Genomic DNA, 22,983 nt, shown 5'->3' on the forward strand with positions numbered 1-22,983 from the left:
CTTTTCAACTTCTTTTCAACAGCTTTTGAGGAAGTGTATATTACAGATGGGGAAACCTGTTGTAGAAGGATCTTTGGAAAGTCCCCCATTTGAGAAACCTAGTATTGAACAGGTAAAGTACATACATAGGCATCTCTTAGTATAAGTTTACTTTTATCTAATCGTTCTTTAAAAAATAGATAAGAGTCTTTGGCAATACAAAAATATGATTTCTTATGTTGGCCAGGAAAGAAAGCTGTCAACATAAAGGTTCACATTAGAATAGTGTTCTCCTTTTCTTATGCCAGTACGCATTGTAAATCTGTTGCATGTATTTCAGAATTCAACTTGCACTTTCATCTGTATGTATAATGATTATCTTTAGTTTAAGTAGTACTCTTCTTAATGTATTCTTTTGTACATGTCTGCAGAGAGGCCTTTGTTTTTTAGTTCAGTGCCCCTGGAAATTGGATGGAAAAAGCATCTTGTAAATTGGAAAATCCACCATTAGCAATACAAAAGAGGATGTTTAAAAGGAATCCAGTAGATGATACAATTTGTATCACTACAAGACCCTAGGTAGGTAGCTGATATTTTTAGAAACTAAGGTCCTGATTCAGGAAGGTAACTATTGTTATTAGCTGTTATTAATATATAAGCATTTGTTGAATATTAAGCATATAAATACGCTTACTATGCTAGAATGAGGTGTAAAATTGTATAGGAATATTGATTATTTCAAGCACCCATTTGTGTTTGAGAAGATTCATAATGTCTTCCAGCATGAACAAATATGAATATATAGATTAATTATGTCAGATTATTTTGACCAAAGCTATCTTGGCAAATGCAGTTTGGATTCATATATGAAACTGGAGCTTTCCTGGTATTTATTACAGACAGGGAAGATTCACTAAAATGCTCTGACATGGACAGTAGTGGGAGCTACAGGTACATAGGAGTATTTGAATTGCAGTGATTAAATTAGATCTCCCCTCCCCTCCCCGTACTTCTCTAGACGTTCAAGTGAAGGGAACATTGATTGGAAGGGAGAGCTTAAAACTTTGGATGCAATAATAGAAACTACGTTTACTTACAGACTTAGCTGCTGACTCCAGAGTTACTAGATTTAAATACTATGGGGTATGTTTTGTAAAATTGGATATGTGATAAGAGCACCACAGCCTTTGGATGCTAATACTATCTTAAAAAACAACTGAAAAGCATTCCTGAACATCACTGCTTATTATACAGAAATTGCCTACCTGATTATTGATCTTTGGTTTGTATACCAACATAAAATCACTGTCAGTTATTATGGTCTAAAGTTCATATCTTAGCATATATTGTGAACTAATTAGTGATATGCCATGCTGACTAGCCAAACTATATATTATAAAGGGTGATTTATACCCTTTATAATATTATAAAGTATAGTATATTATAGTATTTATAATATTATGAAGTATAGTATATTATAGTATTTTAAATACTATAACAATTTATAATTTATAAATATTATAAAATTTATCTCTTTTGTAAGAAAATAAATAACAGAAGGTATTTCCAACAGCATTCATGCCTTAAAAATGAAATATGAACCAGACCTAAGCTAGTCAGTAAAGATACAGTGAAATTTTCCATAGAAAATATTTGTTAGGAACCTATTTCTCCAAAGATTTTATATCAGGTTTTCACAACTCCTCTCCTTTCTGTTTCTTCTTTAAGGGAGTTAATAATTTTGTGCAATACAAATTTAGTCACCTACCATCAAAAGAGAGACAAACAATAGTAGAATTGGCTAAAATGTTTCTAAATCGCATCAATTACTGGCACTTGGAAACACCTTCTCAGTGGCGACTAAGGTCACCTAATGATGACATTGCTGGCTATAAAGTAAACTACACAAGGTAACAATATCTTTTTTAGGTTTTTACTTATGTCTTGAGATAGTTCATAGTAGATAGCAGGTGCCAATGGCTCCTTGCCATATCATGGGATGCAGAAGGTAAACACCCTGTAATAAAATGTGTGTGCCTTTAGATGGTGACTTTAGAATGAATAAACTATGCGGAGATCATGTCTCTTAGTAGATTTAAACCATAATTGATAAAAGCAGAACACTTACATTCAGATACCGTGTGACTCTGATAAATAGAAACTAGGAAATATCAGGACATAAATGGACATAGGATATTGCTCCATTTCTGCCAACTGAAGATCTAGCTTTTAACTAAACCAGAAAGTCTAATGACACATTCTTCATCAAATGGCAGTTAGCAGTTATTTTCTTTCTTTCTTTCTTTCTTTCTTTCTTTCTTTCTTTCTTTCTTTCTTTCTTTCTTTCTTTCTTTCTTTCTTTCTTTCTTTCTTTCTTTCTTTCTTTCTCACATTTATATAGCTGCCCATCTCAATACATAATTCTGGGTGGCTCAGAAACAGTTAAAAACAATATAAAACCATCAAAACAATACAACAGTTTAAAACAATAACAGCCATATAAAACCATATAAAAACCATATCACAAAATTCATAGTTGAGGTGAGCACATCCATCCATTACACAGCCATTGCACAGACTGTCATGTTCCTTGGTCCCCATACCTGTTGGCAGAACCATGTTTTTAGGGCCTTGTGAAAAGCCAGTGGGATTGGGGCCACTCTGATCTCCACGGGAATGATGTTCCACAGGGCAGGAGCCACGACAGAAAAGGCTCTCTTCCTGGACACCACCAGATAACACTCCTTAGCTGATGGGACCCAGACCATGCCTCCTGCCAGACATGATGGAATGTGTAGATGTAATTGGAGAGAGGAAGTCTCTCAGAAAACCTGGTCCTATGCCATGAAGGGCTTTATAGATCACCACCAGTACCTTGAATTGCACCAGGAAGCAAATTGGCAACCCATGCAGCCCATGGAGCAGAGGTGTAATATGCCGATTGAGGGGTGCACATAACTGCTTGTGCAGCCATATTTTGCACCAACTGAAGTTTCTGAATACTCTTCAAAGGCAGCCCCACGCCTTTGTATAATCCATACAAGAAGTGACCAACGCTTGAGTGGCAGTGAGCAGGGCCTTCCAGTCCAAGAACTGGTGCAACTGGCACACAACTTGTAGTTGAACAAAGGATCTCCTGGCACAGCTACTGCCTGTTCCTTGAACATGAGCCATGACTCCAGAAGGACCCCCAAATTGTGCACAGGTTCTGTTTTGAGCAGTGCAACCCCATCCAGAATGAGATGGAAAGTCCCCAGAACCAGGGGGCCCCAATACTCAAAGCCACTCAGTCTTGCTTGAGTTAAGCTGAAGCCTTCCCCCACAGACTCCAGACACCAAGACAGGACCTCCGCAGCATCACTTAATTGGAAATGTAAAGCTGGATATCAACATACTGATAGTACTTTACCCTGTGCTATTGGATAACTTCAACCAGTGGCTTCATGCAGATTTTAAAAGGAAGCAGAGAAAGTACCAAACCCTGTGGCACCCCACAAAGCAAGGGCTGAGAATGGGGCCTTTCCTCTCTGATCATCACCTACTGGAACCAGCCCTGGAGGGAGTAAGAGAACCAACGCAGTATAGTGCTGCCTGCTCCCAACCTCTGGAGCTGATCCAGAAGGATACAATGGTCAGTGGTATTGAAATCCACAAAAAGAACAAGAGTAAGGATGGATGTATCCAAAAGTGCAACGAGTGCTGTTTCAATCCCATTCCAAGGCCTGAATCCTGACTGAAGGTGGTCCAGATAATCTGTTTCCTTCAGGATCCTCATAAGCTGCTGTGTGACCACAACCTAAAAAGGGAAGGTTGGAGATTGGATGGAAATTGTCCAGAACTGTTGGGTCTAGTGATGGCTTCTTGAGGAGGGGGGTGAATCATCAGCTCTTTAAGAGGAGGTGGGGCAACTCCCTCAAAGAAGAATTTTCCACTGCCAGCACCCAAGCACACATCACATCCTGGGAAGCCTTAGCCAGCAGGATGGGCATGGATTTAATATACAGGTGGCTGTGATGGAATGGAATTATGAAGGCCAGGCTCAGGGAGATAAACATTTTCTTAGCTCCCCAGAACAGCATGGGAGGAACAAGAGGATGAGACTGGCACCTCCCTGAGGAATTCAAACTGTTGTGGCTGGCTGACTTTGGGAGCTGGGGTTTGAGTCTGGGAAGATTGATGTCAGGCCTAGCCCAAGGAACTCCAAGAGACAATGCCAATTCAGTCCAGCTATGTTTATTAGCTACAACCTCTAGCAAGAATCTTCCCAGACTAAAACATTAGCAACAGTGGTCAAAAGCCTGGGCATCTGAAGGTGTGCTGACTGGGAAATGGGGTAGAGCCCAGATGACCAGAATCTGGAGCCAGGGCAGCCCCCTGTCTCCTACCATACCTACCCTATCCATCACCACTGAGATGTTCTGACCCAACCCTAGACACCCAGAAACCTCTTCTTTCCTCTACCTTTACTGGCTGGCCCCATAAGTGAAGGACCCCCATGCGATCACTCATATACCTAACATATCCCTGGGAGGGTAACTGGGTCCTTGGAGCACTTCAGCTCACACTCTGAGTGCCCCAATATTCCCAATGGCTTCCCAGCTCAAACAACAACCAGTCCCCATCATGCACCCCCAGCCAGACTCCTCTCACAAGCCTGGCAGGGAATCTGGTTTATAATCTATTACAATCTGGTTCATCTAGTAGATATTAAGGAATCTTCTAAGCTATACAAATCTGCAGAATGTAATTGTGTTCTGTAATTCAGTTCGTTACAACATACAGAATAAATATTTGGAAGATCATTAAATGATCTGCTTGTTTAGAAGATTCGGTAAAACGTTCTGTAAACAGTTATTATGTGAGTTTGATTGAAATGCATTGCATAGTAGTTTGGGTTGAGTTTGTATTTTGTTTTTTCCTTTGCAGGTGGTTGTGTTACTGCAACGTCCCCCAATTTTGTGACAGTCTACCTCAATACGAAACCACACAAATTTTTGGGAGAACCCTGCTGCGTTCAGTCTTTACCGTTATGAGACGGCAACTTCTTGAACATGCAAGACAGGAAAAAGACAAACTTCCTCTTGAGAAACGAACTCTAATCCTAACACATTTTCCCAAGTAATTTCTTTTAAAAATTATCAACTTTCTGATTAATTTGAAAACTACATACTCCTCTTCTATAGAGTTACCAGGTTTGGGCTGCAAAATTCCAGAGGATTACTTGATGGTAAATAGAAATATAGAAAACTCTTGGTTATTGTCTAGTGCTGTCCAGAGTTTTGCAGTCCAGATCTGGTAGCTTTGTTCTTTCAGTATGATCGCTGACCTGTTACTGAAATAGTCTCTCCTTACTGCAAAGTCTGAAGGGAAATATACCAGATTTTACTTAACATGGAGAGCTGGATCAAAATAAACTGCCTTTAACAAAGAGTTAAATCATTATAGAATGGCTCTGGAAGAATATCCTCTGTTAAACTCTTCCAGAACTATTCTGTAGTGATTTAATTCTTCATTCCTGCTAATTTTATAAAATTATAACTCCTCGTACTAAGCCATAATGTAGTTGCTTGGTTTTGGCTTAACACACTGTTTGAACTCAGCTAACTCTGGGTTTTTTCAGTAAGCTGTGGCTTACTATGAAGTGTGAAGTTTGTCATGCTTTAGTATGATCCACAGTTACATATCTTTACCAAAGGAATTTAAATTCTTGCTATCCTGTACTTGGATCTGAAACACCAGAAATCTGCTTCTCTTGGTATTGCCTGAAGCTATCAGAAGAACTCCATATCTGTAAATGAATGCTGTGGATTCAGAGCTTCTAAATGTAAATTCTCATAAGTGGGGAAAAAAGGCTGTTCCATAGACAAGTTGATCAAAAAAACCCAAGATGGCAGAAGCATCATCATGATGCAAGCCCCCTTCCTCACCCCCTTTGTACATGCATGTGAAGCTTTTTTTTTTTTTAACCCCTCCTGGTAGAACCCAGTGCCAGTCAATATCTTGATCTGAGGTACGCATTTGCTTAGGAGTTAGTCTGATTTACCTCACTGCTACTTACATCTGAGTAAATATGTACAGAGTAGCAGAGCACTGTTGGAGTGTTTGTAGTTTATCCAGGCAAAATTACTCAGGATAAAAAGTTTAGCATCAGCCACTTAGGTAGGGTTAATTTTGCTGCAAAGGCAGTTTGCTGTTCTAAGTTCTAATTTATGTCAGGATATTTTATATAAACATGTAAGTCAATGCAGCAGAAAGAATCTCTTATATGTGAAGTAATGTACCAGCCTGCCTGTGTATTAAGAATTACAGGTAGTCTTTTCAAAGCATCTACCAATCAGTAGATCAATTACAGTTTAATCTAGATTCAACTAATTAATTGTTAAAAAAAAACCTTTAATGTACCTAAAATTTTCATATCCAATGATAAAAATTGACTTGGGCTGGGATCCTGTGTTTTTGCATTTCAATAGAAGACTTTCTGATCACAGAAGAATTGTTTTTGAAAATATTTTTCAGAATATGAATCTTTCCATCAAAGATTCCATTCACAAAGCATCTTAAAATCCACTGAGCAGCCTTTGGCAAAATGGTAGTTTTCATAAGACAAATTAAAGGTCTGAAATAATACAAATTTGTGAATACCCAAATATAGATCTTTAGACAAAAATTAAAAAATTAAGACAGAGTGGCTTACTTAGACTTGCTGCTCTTAAAATTAATAGGGAAGCAAGTTGGGGATACAAGATAGGTACCAGATCTGGGCTGCAAAAACCCAGACAGCCACAGTAAAAGGATACAGAAAACTCAAGTTATAGTAATAATTACTTATTAAATTTACTGTATATGCCACCTGACTCCTAGTGAGGCACTATGGCGTGGTTGTGGGGCTTGCATGCTCTGAGGAGGATGAGCGCTATGCCAGAGGTCAACCTACTGGACAGGTATCAGAGGATCCAGACGAAGAGTGCCTCTCCCATAAACAATATGGTGAGAAGAAACTTACAGAAACCTATACCAGATTGGTCATTGCCCGGGTCAACAAGGGCCACACTAGGTGTTGGAGTTCTTGGACATCTGTGACAGGTGAGCTACAGAACTCAGGACTGTTGGCTGAGCAACCAGGGCCAGCAGCTGCAGGATTATTGGAAGAAAAGTTGCTTACCTGTCACAAATACATGAAGACTGAAAACAAAGAAATAATCTGTATTACAAATCAAGAGGATAACTGAGAAGAATGTACCAGTTCTGGAAAGAACAACCAGAATCACAAATATCAGAATAGAGGCTAGCAGATCAACACCAATTTATAATACAAAATAAAGTATTCACAGAAGGAGAATTGCAAAGGTCTACCCAGGGCAAAGAAATCAGAGCCTTTCCAGAAGTAATTCAGACAGAGGCCAACCAAGGGGAGTGGGCAGTAGAGGAAGTCAGCATCACTATTGAATTGTTTTAATTCCCAAACCAGACACCCTCTCTCCTGCCTTCTCCTCAAAAAGAACAAAGTCCTCTAACTGAAAAACAAGAGGAACTAAAACAAAGAATAACTGAGCATCTAGAACAGCACAAAAAGAACAGAATAAAGTTGCCTGCATTGAAGCTTGTTACAAAAAACCCAGCTAGGACAAGTATTAAAAGTTGCCAGTACTGTGATATCAAATCTAAGCACCAGGTCACTGCAAGAAACAACTAATGTACAGCACAGCTGCAGTTATAACTGAATACCTTGGATGCAAAATCAACAAACGAGAAAAAAAACCAAACAGTGCATTACCAAAATGGAAGATCAGGTTAGAAAATAAGATCAGCATGCTAAGATCAGATGCAAGCAAGCTAGAACAGATGAAAAAAAAGCTGAAGAACAAGAAGACCAAAGACTACCTGATCAAGAAATATCACCTAGAAACAAGGAAGATCAAGGAAGCACTGGAAATAATAAAGCAGCAAATAACAGCCATAGCCAAGAAAATCAGCAAAGCTTGAATTGCATGCTACAGGTGGAATCTCCAATTTCAGTCAAATCAGAAACGTTTCCACCAATCCGTCAATAGAGGAACTACAATGAACCAGCCAACACCTGACAAAAGAAACAGTGCAGTTCTGGGTGCAGCTATGAGACAACCTAAAGAAATACAACAAGAATGTAGCTTGGATAAAGGAGGCGGATAAGGAAACAAAAGCTGAAATGAAAGAACTTGTAGTAACAACAGAAATGATGGAGAAAAGGGCAAGGAAGATCAAGAATTGGTCAGCACCAAGTGAAAATGAATTGGATGGTTTTTGGTTGAAACATTGACTAGTTTGTACCCACTCATTGCCAAGAATACTTCAAGGAGGTAAAATTGAAGATTGGTTAACATCTTTCAAAACCTTCTTGATAATGAAAGATCCAACAAAAGGGGCAGCACTAGGCAACTACAGGCCAATTACCTGCTTACCAACAAGTTTCAAATTGCTAACTGGTGTGGTAGCTGTTGCAGTCCAACAGCATCTAGTTGAAAACAAGGTCTTTCCATCTGAGCAGAAAGGAAACCGCCCAAACAGCAGAGGAACAAAAGATCAACTCCCAATTGACAAGATGATTTTGGAAAACTGTAAGAAAAGGAAGAACAACTTGAATGTAGCTTGGATTGATTACAAGAAGGCATTCACCTTCTTACCTCCCTACCACATGACTGGATAATCAAGTGCCTAGAAGTAACAAGTCAGTAGAAACATCAGAAGCTTTGTGTGAAGATCGGTGGCACAATGGAAGACACAGTTGCTGGTCAATGGTGATAGGCTGGGAGAGAGAGGAAACATCAAGAGAAGAATCTTTCAAGGAGACTCACTATCACCACTACTGTTTGTCATTGCATCAATTCCTCTGTCAGTAATACTGAACAAGTCAGGCCACGGCTATCAAACATCAAAAACACCATCTGAAATAGAATCACTGCTCAACACTGTCCAAATATACAGGCAAGATATTGCAATGAGTTTGGACTGAGCAAATGTGCCACCTTTAACATCAACGGGAAAAATAGTGAAAATTGAATGAATCAAGAAGCCCAATGGAAATAACATCAAGAGTTTGGATGAAGATCACTAGAAATACCTGGGTATCCTTCAGGCTGACAACATCAAGCACACTGAAGTCAAGATTAGTAGTGAATACATCAGAAGAGTGAAGATCTTAAAGTCCAAACTCAGTGATAGAAATGCCATCAAGGCGATTAACACCTGGGCAATTCTAGTCATTAGATATACAACTGGAATAGTGGACTGGATTCAAGCTGAACTAAAAGCCCTGGATAGGAGGATCAGAAAAATAATGACAATGAATCATGCCTTTCATTCGTGCAGCGATGTTGACAGACTCTACTTACCAGGGAGCATAGGTGGGCGTGGAATGTTATAAGTACACCAGCCAGTTGAAGAAGAAAAAAGGGCATTGGAGGAATATCTGAAGGACAATGAAGAAGATACACTGAAGCTAGTACACCATAATGGTGTATTGAATGCCAGAGACCAAACTGGCCTATAAGAAAGACCAAATGAAGAGAAGAAAAGAGACATGGCAAGGAAAAGTATTACATGGCCAGTACACAAAAAACTAGCAGGCAAAGCAGATGACAAGACCTGGCAATGGCTAAGAGCAGGAAAGTTGAAGAAAGAGACAGAGGGGCTAATTCTGGCTGCACAAGACCAAGCCTTAAGAACAAATGCATATAAAGTCAGAATTGAGAAGACAGCAACAGACAGCAAATGCCGTTTCTGCAAAGAAGCTGAAGAAACAGTGGACCACCTAGTTAGCCACTGCAAGAAGATCGCACAGACTGACTACAAACAACAGCATGACAAAGTAGCAACAGTGGTACATTGGAATATCTGCAAAAAATACCATTTGCCTGAAGCAAGAACTGGTGGGACCACAAAACAGACAAAGGAATAGAAAATGAAGAAGCTACAGTGCTCTGGGACTTTAGAATTCAAACAGAAGCACCTGCCACACAACACCCCAGACTTAACAATTGCTGATAAGAAAGACAAAAAAGTCTGGATAGTGGACATTGCAATATCTGGAGATAGCAGAATAGAAGAGAAAGAACTGGAGGAAATCACAAAATATAAAGACCTGCAAATAGAAGTAGAACAACTCTGGCAAAAGAAAGGAAAGATAGTACCAATGGTAATAGGCGCATTGGGTTACCAAAACATCTGGAGCACCACTTGAAGGCCATCAACATTGACAAAATCACCATCAGTCAATTGCAAAAGGCAGCTGTACTTGGAACAGCTTACCTCCTGCAACGATACCTTTAACACCATCAAACATCTGCCTATCCCAGGTCCTTGGGAAGGACTCAATAGGTAGATAAAAATGCCAAACCCAGTCTAAGCGTCTGGCTGACTGTGCGACCAGCAATAATAATTTATTAAATTTATATGCTGCCCGACTCCTAGCGGCTCTGGGCAGTCTTAATGTTATCAGGAGATTTAGGTATACATACTGTTTTCTGTTGGGAAACAGAATTTGTTGTGGATCTGATTAGTCAGACTAAACTGGAGGAGGATGGCTTGACAGGTTCTGACTTTGCAACTTAGGAGCCAGTGGGGTATCAGATATCTGCAAATGAGGCTTGGAAAGACCTGTTGGAGGATGAACCTGCAAACATGGAGCAGTCAGGTAATCACTTACCTGTTATAGGAGCAAGCAGCAGGTTAAGTCACCTGACCTAGAACCTGGCTTACTGAATAATTACTGCTTTATTTGGTTCTACAAGGATTTTATGGGTGAAACAGCAATATTTTCAGGAAGGATCACCGTTCGGGAGGGTAATGAGTCCACTTCTCCCTGATACTTTGGTTTCCGGGGCAGCATGATTTCTCTCATTCTGGGTGCTTGGAATGTACCACCTTGAAGTTAATCCAGAAAAAGAACAGTGGCCAATGAAGCTACTACTGATTCAGCTCATTTGCGAGTACTCCAGATAGTGGTGGTCATTCCATATTTCTGTGGGATTTTGTGCTCCTTCTAGAAGGTATCTCTAAGTCTCAAAAGCCACTTTGGTGGCTAATTTCTTATCACAGATGGAACAGTGTTGTTAGTTTTCTAAAATAATAGGCACAAGGGTATAAAGTATGGCAATTTTCTGCAGCTTGCAGCAGAATGCCCCCCGTTGTAGCATCTGAAGCATCTGTTTCAGTTAGAAATGATTGGATACTGCAGGATAGGGTGAATAGATAAAACTTTCTTTAGCTTTTCAAAAGCTTTTTGAGCCAGTGTGTCCCAAATAAATAGTGTTTGCTTATGCAGTAGATTAAAGGGGCTCTGAGCTCAGCAAAACTTGGAATGAAGGAGCAATAATAGTTTACAAAAACCCCTAGCCTCTGAAGGCTCTTGACTTTTTGGGGAGGTTGCCAGATTGAATAGCTTCTACTTGGTTAGGATCTATCTGGATCTGTTTTGGTGAGATACAATATCCCGGAAAATTTGAGAAGGTGCTTCAGATTCACATTTCTCCAACTTAACATGGAGGTGATGTTCTTGGAGGTGCTGCAAGACTATTCATACATGAATTTCATATTCTGTAGAGGAAGATAAATGGATTAGAATGTCATCAGGATAGAATATAATAAACGGATTCATAAAGTCCTGGAAGATGCTGTTCATCAGATGCTGGAAGACTACAGGTGCACAGCATAAGCTAGATAGCATTACTTTGTATTAAAAGTGATTGTCCTGGGTGTGGACAGAAATTTTTCATTCATCACCACCTTAGATGTAGAGCAAATTGTAAGTACCACAGAGGCTCAATTTAGTGAAGATGCATGTCTTTTGCAAATGCTCCAAACATTAAGTGATTGCGGCAGAGAATATCTGTTCCAGATGGTGATCTGGTTGACAGCCTGGCAGTTGTTGCAATTTCACAATCCCCATAGTTTATTTTTTTACAAACAGAACATGGGCAGGAGCAGGTGAAGTAGAGGGATGGATGAATTATCTGTTAAGGTTCTTGCTGATAAAGTCGTAAAAGCCCCAGTTCCAGCTCCAAAAGGGGTAGCTCTGCCCAACTGGGCAGGGATCAGGTCATGGGGCAATTATAAGGCCAATTAGATGGTAGCCTCCTGCTTGCTGAAATCTAGCAGGTTAGCATACTAATCAGGGGTGGTGAGCTCTCTCCACCTACATCAGCTGCAGGATGTGCAACTGGTATATGCCCTACACAATTAAGGGAGTGAAACTTAGGGTTGCCTTTGGTCAAATGATGTGGGTCACGGGTTTGTACCTAGGCAAGACCTAGGGCCACAGGAAAATGTGAGACAGGAAGAATTTGAGGTTTTCCAGTGCTTTGGCAACTCCATTTCAACTAATTCTAACCCAGGCTATAGGTCCAATAACACAGGACTATCAGTGGATTCCACTGGGAATGGAGCTGTACTGGACATTAGGGAATTTTGTGGGTCTCTTTGAAGTACTGGTCCATGAATTGATGGTGGCTCCAAAATCAATTATGGCCTGGGATCATAAGATTGAGAAACCAGAGATCTGGACTATCACCAGTACTACCAGATGTTTGCTGAGCATTGGTTCAAGAGCTGGGACTACATAGACGGTCTTGTAGTCCTGGTTCAGGAGCCACTCTTAACCAGGGGCTATCCATTTTCCTGGTGCAGAAGAGTGTGGCTTGGCTGGATATTTACTGTGGTCTCCACGGTACAAGTATACATCAGGGTGCTTTCTGATGTTTTAGGCATTTGGGGCTTGAGGCCATGTTGTAAGTGACTGGATGGAAAAGTGCTTGTCATTGGTCCAGATGCCCATGAATTTGCAAGCACAGATGAATTAAGTCTTGCAAAGTGGAAGGACATTCCACTCTGGCTACCTTACCCAGGATGCCCTCTGCGAGCCCCTCCTGGAACTGGGTCCATCTGAGCAGCCTCATTCTACTCTAGTTCTTGTGGCAAGAACCTGAGTCAATCACATATTCAGCCACTGATCAGCCTTCTAGCCATAGTTCTCTAATGTGAATGCTTGCTATGGTGGATTTAGTGGGATCTTCAAACATGAACATGAAATGCTTGATAAACTCACTATGAAGGGAGTAGCCCATTTAGCAGCTGAGCCTGAAAACAAGTTGATATGAACCTGACTTTAAACTGGTCTGTATAGAAATCTGCAGGACAAGGGGTCACATTCAGTTCCCCAAAGCAGGAGCCTTCAAATTTCTCAGGTGCTGAGACAGGATATTTAGGAAATGGTATTGCCATCTGTATTGGCAGTTGTGCCAGTTGAGTTTTCAGTTACTCATTTTTAGTTAGCAACTGCTCCATAATGTTGGTTAGAGTTGAGGGACTTTTTATGTGGGGTTGGCAAACAATCAGTCCTGTGCCAGCAATTACAAGTACAGGAGGTCATACTTGGATCAGAGTTCTTTATGGCAGCTGTAAATCTTACCACAGTGCAGAAATGTTAAGAGTTCAGGAAAAACAAACAAGATTACTTCAGAGGCAGAAGTTCCATGCAGACAAGCCCAAGATTCAAAGTTGAGAGTAGTCTTGTACCAATCCAAAGAACAGAAACAGCACATTCAAAAAGTCATATTCAAGATTGGAAAGTTGTTTGCCAACACAAATTTGATTCCTAAGCCCTTTTTTTATAGCATTGACTTGGATGAGCCTGTTTTCCTGTGTCACCTCTTTAAAAGGAACCTTACTGAACATCTGTTTTACTCACTTGATCTTTCTGTATATATAAGGGCTTAGGATCTTTTTCTGCTCAAATTGACCCCTAAATCAGCTGACTTATCTCTGTGTTTTTGCAACTGATGTCTAAGATTTACAGATTCATCTTCTAACAGGTTCTGCTCCTTAGCTTTGTCTCTAGATATCTGAGAGCCTACCAGCTCCTGAGTTGCAAAGTCAGAACCTCTCAAGCCTTTGCTCTTTCAATTCAGAGTCTGACTCATCAGACAGGCCCATAACAAATTGCTCTGGCTAGCCAACACCATCCTCCTGTCCTTCAGATTTGTTGAACTCCAGCTTCTATGGGCTGCAGTTCCCAGAATTCCCAACTAGCATGGCAGAACCAACACTTTTGGAAGGCATGAGGTTGGAGTAAGGCTGAGCCACATGGTTAATGACTGTGCTAAATGGTTAGTTTCATCAGGCAGTTAGTCACATGACTCATGCAATATTAAGGAATCTAATACCTCTTCCTTGGAACAATAGCTTTGTATGTCAAACGTTGTTCAAATTTGGTTTGTTCATATTTGTCTTTTTTCTTGAGCTATGTCTCTTAGCAAGAATGTTCAGGGTGCAATAAGAAAGTTGATATCCTGGAACAACAATCTTTGACACAATGGCCATTTTCTGGATATATGCAAAAAAATTAGCACCATCCTATATAGGTTTATTTAAAACTGACCAATTGAGTTCATTGGATCTTCTTTCAAGGACAGTAGCTTTAGCACTATCAGCCTTAAAATATAAAGCATGCATAATGCATAATTAGAATCAAATCAGTAGATCACTTCCTTGTGTGTAGGATTGCAGTCTTACAATGAAATGTCATAGTTGTGTTGCTCAAAAGTAGGTTGCATCATGTTTAGTGGGTTTAATTCCCAGAATAATATACATAGCTAATATACATATCATTCCAGCTAAATGGGAGCTTTTGAGTGGGAGGCATCAGCTCAATATAAGAAGAAAAATAAATATGCCTATAAAATATATATGTATATATGTATGTATATGTATATATGTATATAACATATACAATGGATGTAATTGATCCATTACACATTTTTAATATTTATTCTTGCAGCAATTAATGTTGTTATTCTGGGGCTGCTTTAACTAAAGTGGCTGGCTTTGTTGGTGGAACTGCCATTTAGAATTCTGGGTGGGTTCTTATTTTTCAAAGCAGAGTCTTCAACAGACACCAAGGAAGGAAGGAAACAGGCATGCCTTAAAGTGTCAAGGTGCAATATCGCTTTAAAAAGTTGGAAGTTTTAAATATCACTTTAAAACGTTGGAAAAGTAATTGGCACCATTTTGGTATGTCAGAGGAAGCTCAGCCAGTCTCCAAAATGGTTTTGTTACTTGTTGTGGCCTGCGATATCAGCTAATATTTGTTTTCAGAGCTTGTTAAGATTAGAAAACCAAAAACAAAGGTTTCAGGATAAGCTTCAGTTTATGGTTTGTTTGTTTATTTGCAAAAGTGGTTTTCTTTCTGGTTCCTGAAGTATTATAATTCTTCCAGATTTTGCCATTTCTTTGCTGGTATCATTCCTCTGGGGATTTACTCTGGATTGTTTGATGTAGCTTAATATGTCTTAGCCATCTTGTTGCATTCCTGTAGAGGAAAAATGCATGGATATCTTTTAAAATACTTCTGTATGAAACAATAATGTTGAACTGTTTAGTAATTTTGGCTATGAAATTTGTAGTTGTAATTTATTTCTCTACCTCCTTTGTCCCAAACTAAAATTCATGAAACTCTAAGCAAATACTTAAGCAATAAAATACAACTTACAGAGATTTGCCCTAAGTTATTAAGTTGTTTAATAATGTCTTTGAAGAAAACAAATATCCTTAAAACTCAGACAAATACTGTGCTGAAAAGCAAAATCTAATGGTTTATTGAACTTCCACTAGGACTGCTTTGCTGCCATCTACTGATCCTCTGGATGTCTGCACCACAAATATATAGCCTCAACTTCCATTCATCTCTGAGAAGAGTAACCATATTCCCCAGGTCATTGGCCCCTTAGGCCACCACCACCTAATCAGTAGTTGCTTATAAAAATTTCTAAGCATGGGGATTGGTCAGGTGCAAAAAAACCTTATGGTTCCAAAGGCAGTCCCTTTCATCTGTCACATATGAATGCACTGAAAATGTAACATTATAGTGTAATTGTGCTCATAACCTTCAATAAAGACACCTTCATCCCACAGTGGATTGGTTTGGGCTGATAATATATATTCACATTGATTGATTGATTGATTGATTGATTGATTGATTGATTGATTATGTGCCATCAAATCAGTGTCAACTCTTAGCATAGATAGATTTTCTCCATGATGATCTGTCCCTGACCTGGTGTTTCAGGTCCTCCAGTGGGGTACCTATCACCACTGTGAGCTCATTCACCTTGCTGCTACTCATTTGCTGCTGCTTTCCTTCTGCCTTGCTCAGCATTAGAGCCTTCTCTAGAGAGCTAGGTCTTTGCAAGATAAGTAGGATAATTTGAGCCTGGTCATTTGTGCCTCAAGTGAGAACTCTGACTTGATTTGTTTGATGATCTATCTATTCGTTTGTTTTCTTGCCTGTCCATGTTATTCTTAGGAGTTTTCTCCAACACCAAATTTCAAAAGCATCAATACTCTTTCTGTCCTGCTTCTTCAAAGTTGAACATTTGCTTCCATAGTGTCACAGGGAATACCATTGCTTGCACTATTCTGATCTTTCTAGATTCTGATCTACCTTTCTAGATAGACACATCACAGCATCTGTTCCTTATACTCCTTCCATCTTTGTTTGATCTTCTTTGAATTGGTTACTATCTGTCCATTGGTGTCTTTTAGCATACCAGTTCAAGGTTGGAGCACCCGCCTACCATGATGAGGCAGGACAGCAGGACTTGGTGGGGAGAATATATTCACATATAATACTGTATGTATATGTATATACATGCACACACACACATATATACACACATACACATACATAACATATTTATCTCTTCCTTTTAAAGTCTCTGCATTACTCAAATCAAATCTTTATTATGGTCTATGGGCCAGAAAGCACAACAATAAAATACATAGACCGGTAATTATTAATAAAACTTAAGCCTTAAAAAAAATTCAATAACATTACATAAAGTGCATTATTATAGTAACTGGAGGACAAATAGCAGTGGCAATCACCAACGTTTGTCCTAAACTTCAACCGTAGGTAGGACGGATACAACAAATGATAGCACAAAATCGGGCAACCTGGAAAGATATGTCAGGGTCCTGGTCAGATAAAAACAGTGACAGACATTGTCCTCTCTACCAGGCTGCTTCTTTAAAATGGGATAGATATATATCTTCCTTGATTCCCTCTAGAGAGAGCAGCAAAGGAGTATTTGGCTTAGGGATTCCACAGAACCATCTCCGCATAGAGATGAGCACTGCTGAAAAGGAAACCCCACCTAACTGCAGAGGGTAGAGCATCCAGCCTAGCCAAGGTGAAAACCTGACAAAATTTCAGAATTAGAATTGAAGAGAGAGAAGATGGTGGCACACACCCATTTGAGAAGAATCTATAACTCTAGGGTTGGATAATAGGCTTAAACTGATTTAAAAATCAATATCCCAGATACGTTGTTTAAGATGATTCCTGACATTTTCAAGCTGTAATAGACATTATTCAGGGCAGCTTACAACAAGTAAAAGTAGTAAGGCTGGTCTATCCACTTTTTATATGTAGCAGTTATGTAATTTCAGTCTAGCGTTTGGATCCTAGAATGCCCACAACTTTGGAATCATCATTATCAGCGTAGATAATTCATAAAAAATACTCCAAATAACCCACCATGAATTGCTACATGTTGCTAACATGGGGAAAACAAAAATAGCGATCTTCCCCCCAAAAAAGGAAAAAAATAGCAAAACTAATAAAATAACTCGACTTTTTTAATACATTAAAGTACTTCAGAGAATAATTTCAAATCAGTACTGTATTCTTTCATGGTTTTCATGTTTTAATCATTAAAAAAAAATAAGCTATTTTGACTATACCATGTTACGTTATAGAATATTTTCAGCTTTATCTTTCTGCAGTGATATTTGTAATAGAACAAGACATAGTTCTCTTGGTAGATTACTTCTATATGTTAATATTGCTTTGACTTCTGTGTTAAGGTTCCTGTCCATGTTGGAGGAAGAGGTGTACAGTCAAAGTTCTCCTATCTGGGATCCAGATTTCATAACTTCCTCTTCTCGAAGCAGCCAACTAGGCATCCAAACAGGTAAATGAAATATAATGCAGAACAAGATGTGGGCCAAAATAGATGTTACAGGTAGTCCTTGACTTACGACCATTCGTTCAGCAACTATTCAAAGTTAAAATGGCGCTGACCTGTGCCTGAAGTTACAACCGTTGCAGTGCTCCCATGGTCACATGATCAAAATTCTGGTGCTCGGCAGCCCACCTGCACTTAGGACCGCAGGGGTGCTTCAACTCCCCCCACCCACCTATCTCCCCCCTCATCTCTGCCCTTTTCGCCGCCCTGCACCTTGCCTTGTGGAGTGGCAAGCAGCCCCAGAACCGCGCTGACCTTATAAAGCTGCGCTGACTTCGGAGAGTCTTCAGAAAGGCAGCTTAACTTTCCGAAGGCTCAGGGAGCCACATGTAGGAAAAGTTCACCAGAGGTTCTGGGTCCGAAAAGGAGACAGCAAAAACAGCAAGGTGCTTCTGCTTCTGCCGCAAGGGTTGAGCGCAAAAGGAGAAAGGTCAGCGCAGGGAACTGGGAGAAAAAGCTGGGTGAATGAATGCTTCCTGTGGTGGCTTGGGGTGGCCAGGCTGGGGCAGCTGCAGCTTCCTGGGGTGTCTGCAGCTTCATGCTGTACTGTGGCTCAGGGGCTGCTTGTCACCCTGCAAGGCAGGATGCAGGGCAGCCAAAAGGGCAGAGATCAGGGAGAAGGGAGTTGGAGTGCAGTCCCTTACCTTACTGAGGCTCAAGGCTGGGAGAAACCAAGCCCAGAATGGCTTGGATTGGGGTGGATCCTTGGCTAATGGCCGGTGGAATTCGCTTAACAACGGCAATGGGAAGTGCCAAGATTGCAGTCACTAAGCAATGTGGTCACATGACATCTTGCTTTACAACCGCATTGCTTAACAATGGAAATTCCACTCCCAATTGTGGTTGCAAGTTGAGAACTCTCTGTGTGTGAATGAATGCAGTTAACTTTATTCTCACTAGAAGGGCAGTTTTATGCCACTTATAAATGCACAAATGTTGTCTTCTAAATTAAACTGAATGTAATTTACACAGGCCTTTACAGTTATGATTCTTCTTTTTGCTGTAATTTTGTCTAGATAAAATTTTGTGGAATAGTTCTTGTTTAATGACAAACAGACAGGAGAAGGTGTAACTAGATTTTTATTTAAAACATTTCTAAAGAAGCAGAGAAATATTTAATTGAATTTATAAAATGCCAATACAAGAGAATATATGGAGCTGCATTTTGAACTGTGGGTTCTTGGTTCTCTGAGCTTGGTGTTTTCTTGCAGATGGTTTACTACCAGGTTAGGTAACATCAGTCTGAAGAAAAGTAGGATTTGTTGTTTATAGGTAGTAGCTTGCCTTGCCAGTCTTGGTAGGGATATGGCTTCCTCCTCAGTGGTTCCTTGATCAGAGTATTGTTTCCTCCCTGATAGTTTATTTGGTGCTGTTTTCTATATCTGGATGTTGGCTGCTGGAGAAGATGTGTTCTAGGCTAATTGTTTCCCTTCTAGGCTTTTGATTGTGTTTTTTAAATGATATGTAAATGGGGTTTGTGTCTGCGTGTCTTTTGATGGCTCATTTGGGCGAGTGCCAAGCTTCCAGGAATTCCCTAGCATTTTTTGATTTGGCTTGATCTATAATGTTAACAGTTTCCCAGTTGAAACTGTAGTTGAGTCTGTCCATGGCGTCACGTCTTCTGACTGCCAGTTGATGTTCATAGATGCAGTCTGCTAGTCTTTTGTCTGCCCTACATAGTGGCTGTTAAAATCCTTACTTTCTGTGTTGCAGATGACTGTTATTTTGGCTGTTGGGTCTTATGGTTTGGTTAAGATATTTTGGAGGAATTTTGTTGCTTAGTGTGATACAGTGATGCTGAGTAGTTGTAGTAGTCTGTTCATTGTCTCAGATGTTTTTGATATTTGGGAGCATTATCCTTTTTGTAGGCTGTAATAGTTGGGCAATGTAGTTAGGCACTTTTTGAAGAAGTTGCTGGGTATCTGTTGTGTTGGAAGATGTTTTATAGATTATCTGTTTCCCCTTTTTGGTATTCTGGGTTACTGCAGTAAGTTTGTGGTTGTCTGAATAAAGCTCTTATGCAGCTCCCCTTGTGGGTGGTTGGGTTGTTGTTTTGATAGTGAAGGACTAATGTGAGTTGTTTTTCAATAAATGTGGGTCTCTAATTTGCCATTGTTTCCTCTGCTGCTGCTGATATCCAGGAAGGGTAGTGTACTGCTTTCTTCTTCTTTTGTAAACTTTATTCCTTTAAACATGTTGTTCATTGTCTCATGTATCCGCCCATCTCCCCCACAATAGGGGACTCTGGGCAGCTTACAAAGACATTAAAACTATAAATATATATAAAATACATAATATATATAAAATTAAAACAATACTAAAAAAGGAAAAATCCAAGAAGATGGAAAATTGGGCCGGGGATAGCCGGCCACTATGGGGCTAGCCATCTCCCTGCTTGAGATATTCCCACCCCAGGCCAAGTGACAGAGCCAGGTCTTCAAGGTCCTTCGGAAGGTCAGGAGTGAGGGGGCCAATCACATCTCCGGGGGCAGAATGTTCCAAAGAGCGGGGGCTACCGCAGAGAAGGCCCGCCTTCTGGACCCCGCTAGACGAAGTTCTTTTACTGAGGGGGTCCGAAGCATGCCCTCTCTGTGTGATCGGGTGGGACAGGTTGAAGTCATAGGGGAGAGGCGGTCCCTTAGGTAACCTGGTCCCATGCCATGTAGGGCTTTAAAGGTAATAACCAACACCTTGAATTGGACCCGGAAGCAAACTGGTACCCAATGCAGCTCGCGGAGCAATGGTGTTACATGGGCCCTTCTTGGGGCTCCAAAAATAGCCCGCGCGGCTGCATTCTGGACCAGCTGTAGCTTCTGGGTAGTCTTCAAGGGTAGCCCCATGTAGAGCGCATTGCAGTAGTCAATCTGGGAGATAACAAGGGCATGAGTGACTGTTCGAAGGGCATCCCGATCCAGGAAAGGGCGTAACTGATGCACAACCTGAAGTTGTGCAAAGGCCCTCCTTGCCACGGCTGCCACCTGTTCTTCAAGCAGGAGCCGTAAGTCTAGGAGGACCCCCAGATTACGTACTGGGTCTGTCTGGAGTAGTGCCACCCCATCAAGCACCACAGATGACAAAGTCCCGGATACAGAGGAGCCATTAACCCACAGCCACTCCATCTTACCAGGGTTCAGCCAAAGCCTATTGCTCCCCATCCAGACCCTTACAGCCTCCAGGCACCAAGAAGGGGCGGCCACAGCATCACTTACTTCACCAGGGATGGAGATGTATAATTGCGTATCATCAGCGTACTGATGATACCTCATCCCATGGTGACGGATGATCTCACCCAGCAGCTTCATGTAGATGCTGAAAAGGAGTGGAGAGAGAACCGAACCCTGCGGCACCCCACAAAGGAGGGGCCGAGGATGGGACCTCTCGCTCCCTATTAACACCGATTGGGATCGGCCCTGAAGAAAGGAGGTGAACCAGTACAATACTGTGCTGCCCACCTTCAATTCCCTGAGACGTCCCAACAGGATACCGTGGTCAATGGTATCGAAAGCCGCTGAGAGATCAAGGAGAGCAAGGATGGTCGCACTTCCACCATCCCGCTCCCGCCAGAGATCATTCATAAGTGCGACTAATGCCGTTTCCGTTCCATAGCCGGGCCTGAAACCTGACTGGAAGGGGTCCAGATAATCCGTTTCCTCCAGGACCCTTTGGAGCTGTGAAGCCACCACTTTCTCAACCACCTTCCCCAGAAAGGGGAGGTGGGAAACTGGACGAAAATTGTCCAGTACGGTGGGATCCAGGGAGGGTTTCTTGAGGAGGGGGTGCACCAATGCCTCCTTAAAGGCAGCCAGAAACACTCCCTCCTGCAAGGATGTAGTAACCATCGCCTGGATCCAACTACATGTCACCTCCCAAGCTGCTTTCACCAGCCAGGAGGGGCATGGGTCAAGATGGCAAGTGGTGGCCTTCACAGTCCCCAGGACCCTGTCCACTTCCTCAGGAGCAACAGGATCAAACTGTTCCCAGATAACTGGGTAAGAACGGTCTCCCGGTATCTCCCCAGACCCTGGCCCACGCTCAGAGTCTAACTCGGAATGAATCCGAGTGACTTTGTCCTGCAGATGCCCTGAAAATTCCTCCGCACGGCCCTGCAAATGAACCCCCACATCCCCCTTGCCAAGGAGAGACCTAGTGATCCTAAACAGGGCCGCCGGGCGGCATTCTGCGGACGCGATAAGAGCGGAAAAATATTGACGCTTTGCCACCCTTATTGCCACAGCGTAGGCCTCAACAGCGGCTCTAACCTGTGTTCGGTTGGATTCAGTCTTTGCCTTTTTCCAGCGGCGCTCTAGACGTCTCTTAACCCTCTTCAGCACCCTCAACTCCTCCGTAAACCACGGGGAGTGTCGGGGCCGATATGGCAAGAGAGGCCGCATAGGCGCGATCCTGTCCAAATTGTTCCTTTTTTGTTATGACAAAGGTGTCATTTAAGATAAGCAAGAAGCAGCATCAGGTAAACAATCAGGGAGGAAACAGTAACAGACACAAGGAACCATCAAGAAGGAAGCCACACCTCCACTGAGATTGATAGGGCAAGCTACTGTATATAAACAGCCATCAAACCCCACTCTCCCTTGCACTGATGAGGTTACCTAGCCTGATAATGAAATATTTGCAAGAAAACAACCAAGCTCACAGAGCACCAAGAACCTAACAATTTACAAAATATAATAGTTGGCCTGACAAACTACTGGAAGCTGCTATGATGACTCCTTTTAAATAAGCAACCATTTGTTAATACTAATACTTAACAGTATGTAAAATTTATGTAACAGTTCCCTTAAGACCTTGATTCACTGTATTGTGATTCTGTCTGTAATTCTTCAGTTCAGAGCTTCACTTGCTTTCATTAGGATAATTATCAAATATTTGGATTGTGCCAGATTAATTCAAGGCATGACATCTGGAAAACGGCAAAATTCAAAATGAAAAC

At 41.1% G+C, this 22,983-nt stretch overlaps 1 protein-coding gene across 7 annotated transcripts in view; it reads left to right on the top strand.

Moving 5' to 3' along the window:
• KAT2B (lysine acetyltransferase 2B) overlaps window positions 1-22,983 on the top strand; it is a 69,693-nt gene that overhangs the window by 14,625 nt on the left and 32,085 nt on the right. For all 7 annotated transcript variants that reach the window (XR_015797890.1, XR_015797889.1, XM_088150775.1 and 4 more), the window contains exons 4-7: window positions 23-112; window positions 1,708-1,889; window positions 4,906-5,097; window positions 17,875-17,981. Coding sequence is in view for 5 of the 7 variants with exons in the window: in XM_088150775.1 (XP_088006901.1) it covers window positions 23-112; window positions 1,708-1,889; window positions 4,906-5,097; window positions 17,875-17,981 (571 nt within the window). In the remaining 2 variants the exon portion in view is untranslated. The remainder of the gene's footprint in view (window positions 1-22; window positions 113-1,707; window positions 1,890-4,905; window positions 5,098-17,874; window positions 17,982-22,983) is intronic.

The sequence above is a fragment of the Python bivittatus genome, unplaced genomic scaffold (assembly GCF_059951505.1).
Source record: "Python bivittatus isolate LINGU-HERP-01145 unplaced genomic scaffold, Pbiv_v1 ctg000610_np1212, whole genome shotgun sequence".
NCBI lineage: Eukaryota > Metazoa > Chordata > Lepidosauria > Squamata > Pythonidae > Python > Python bivittatus.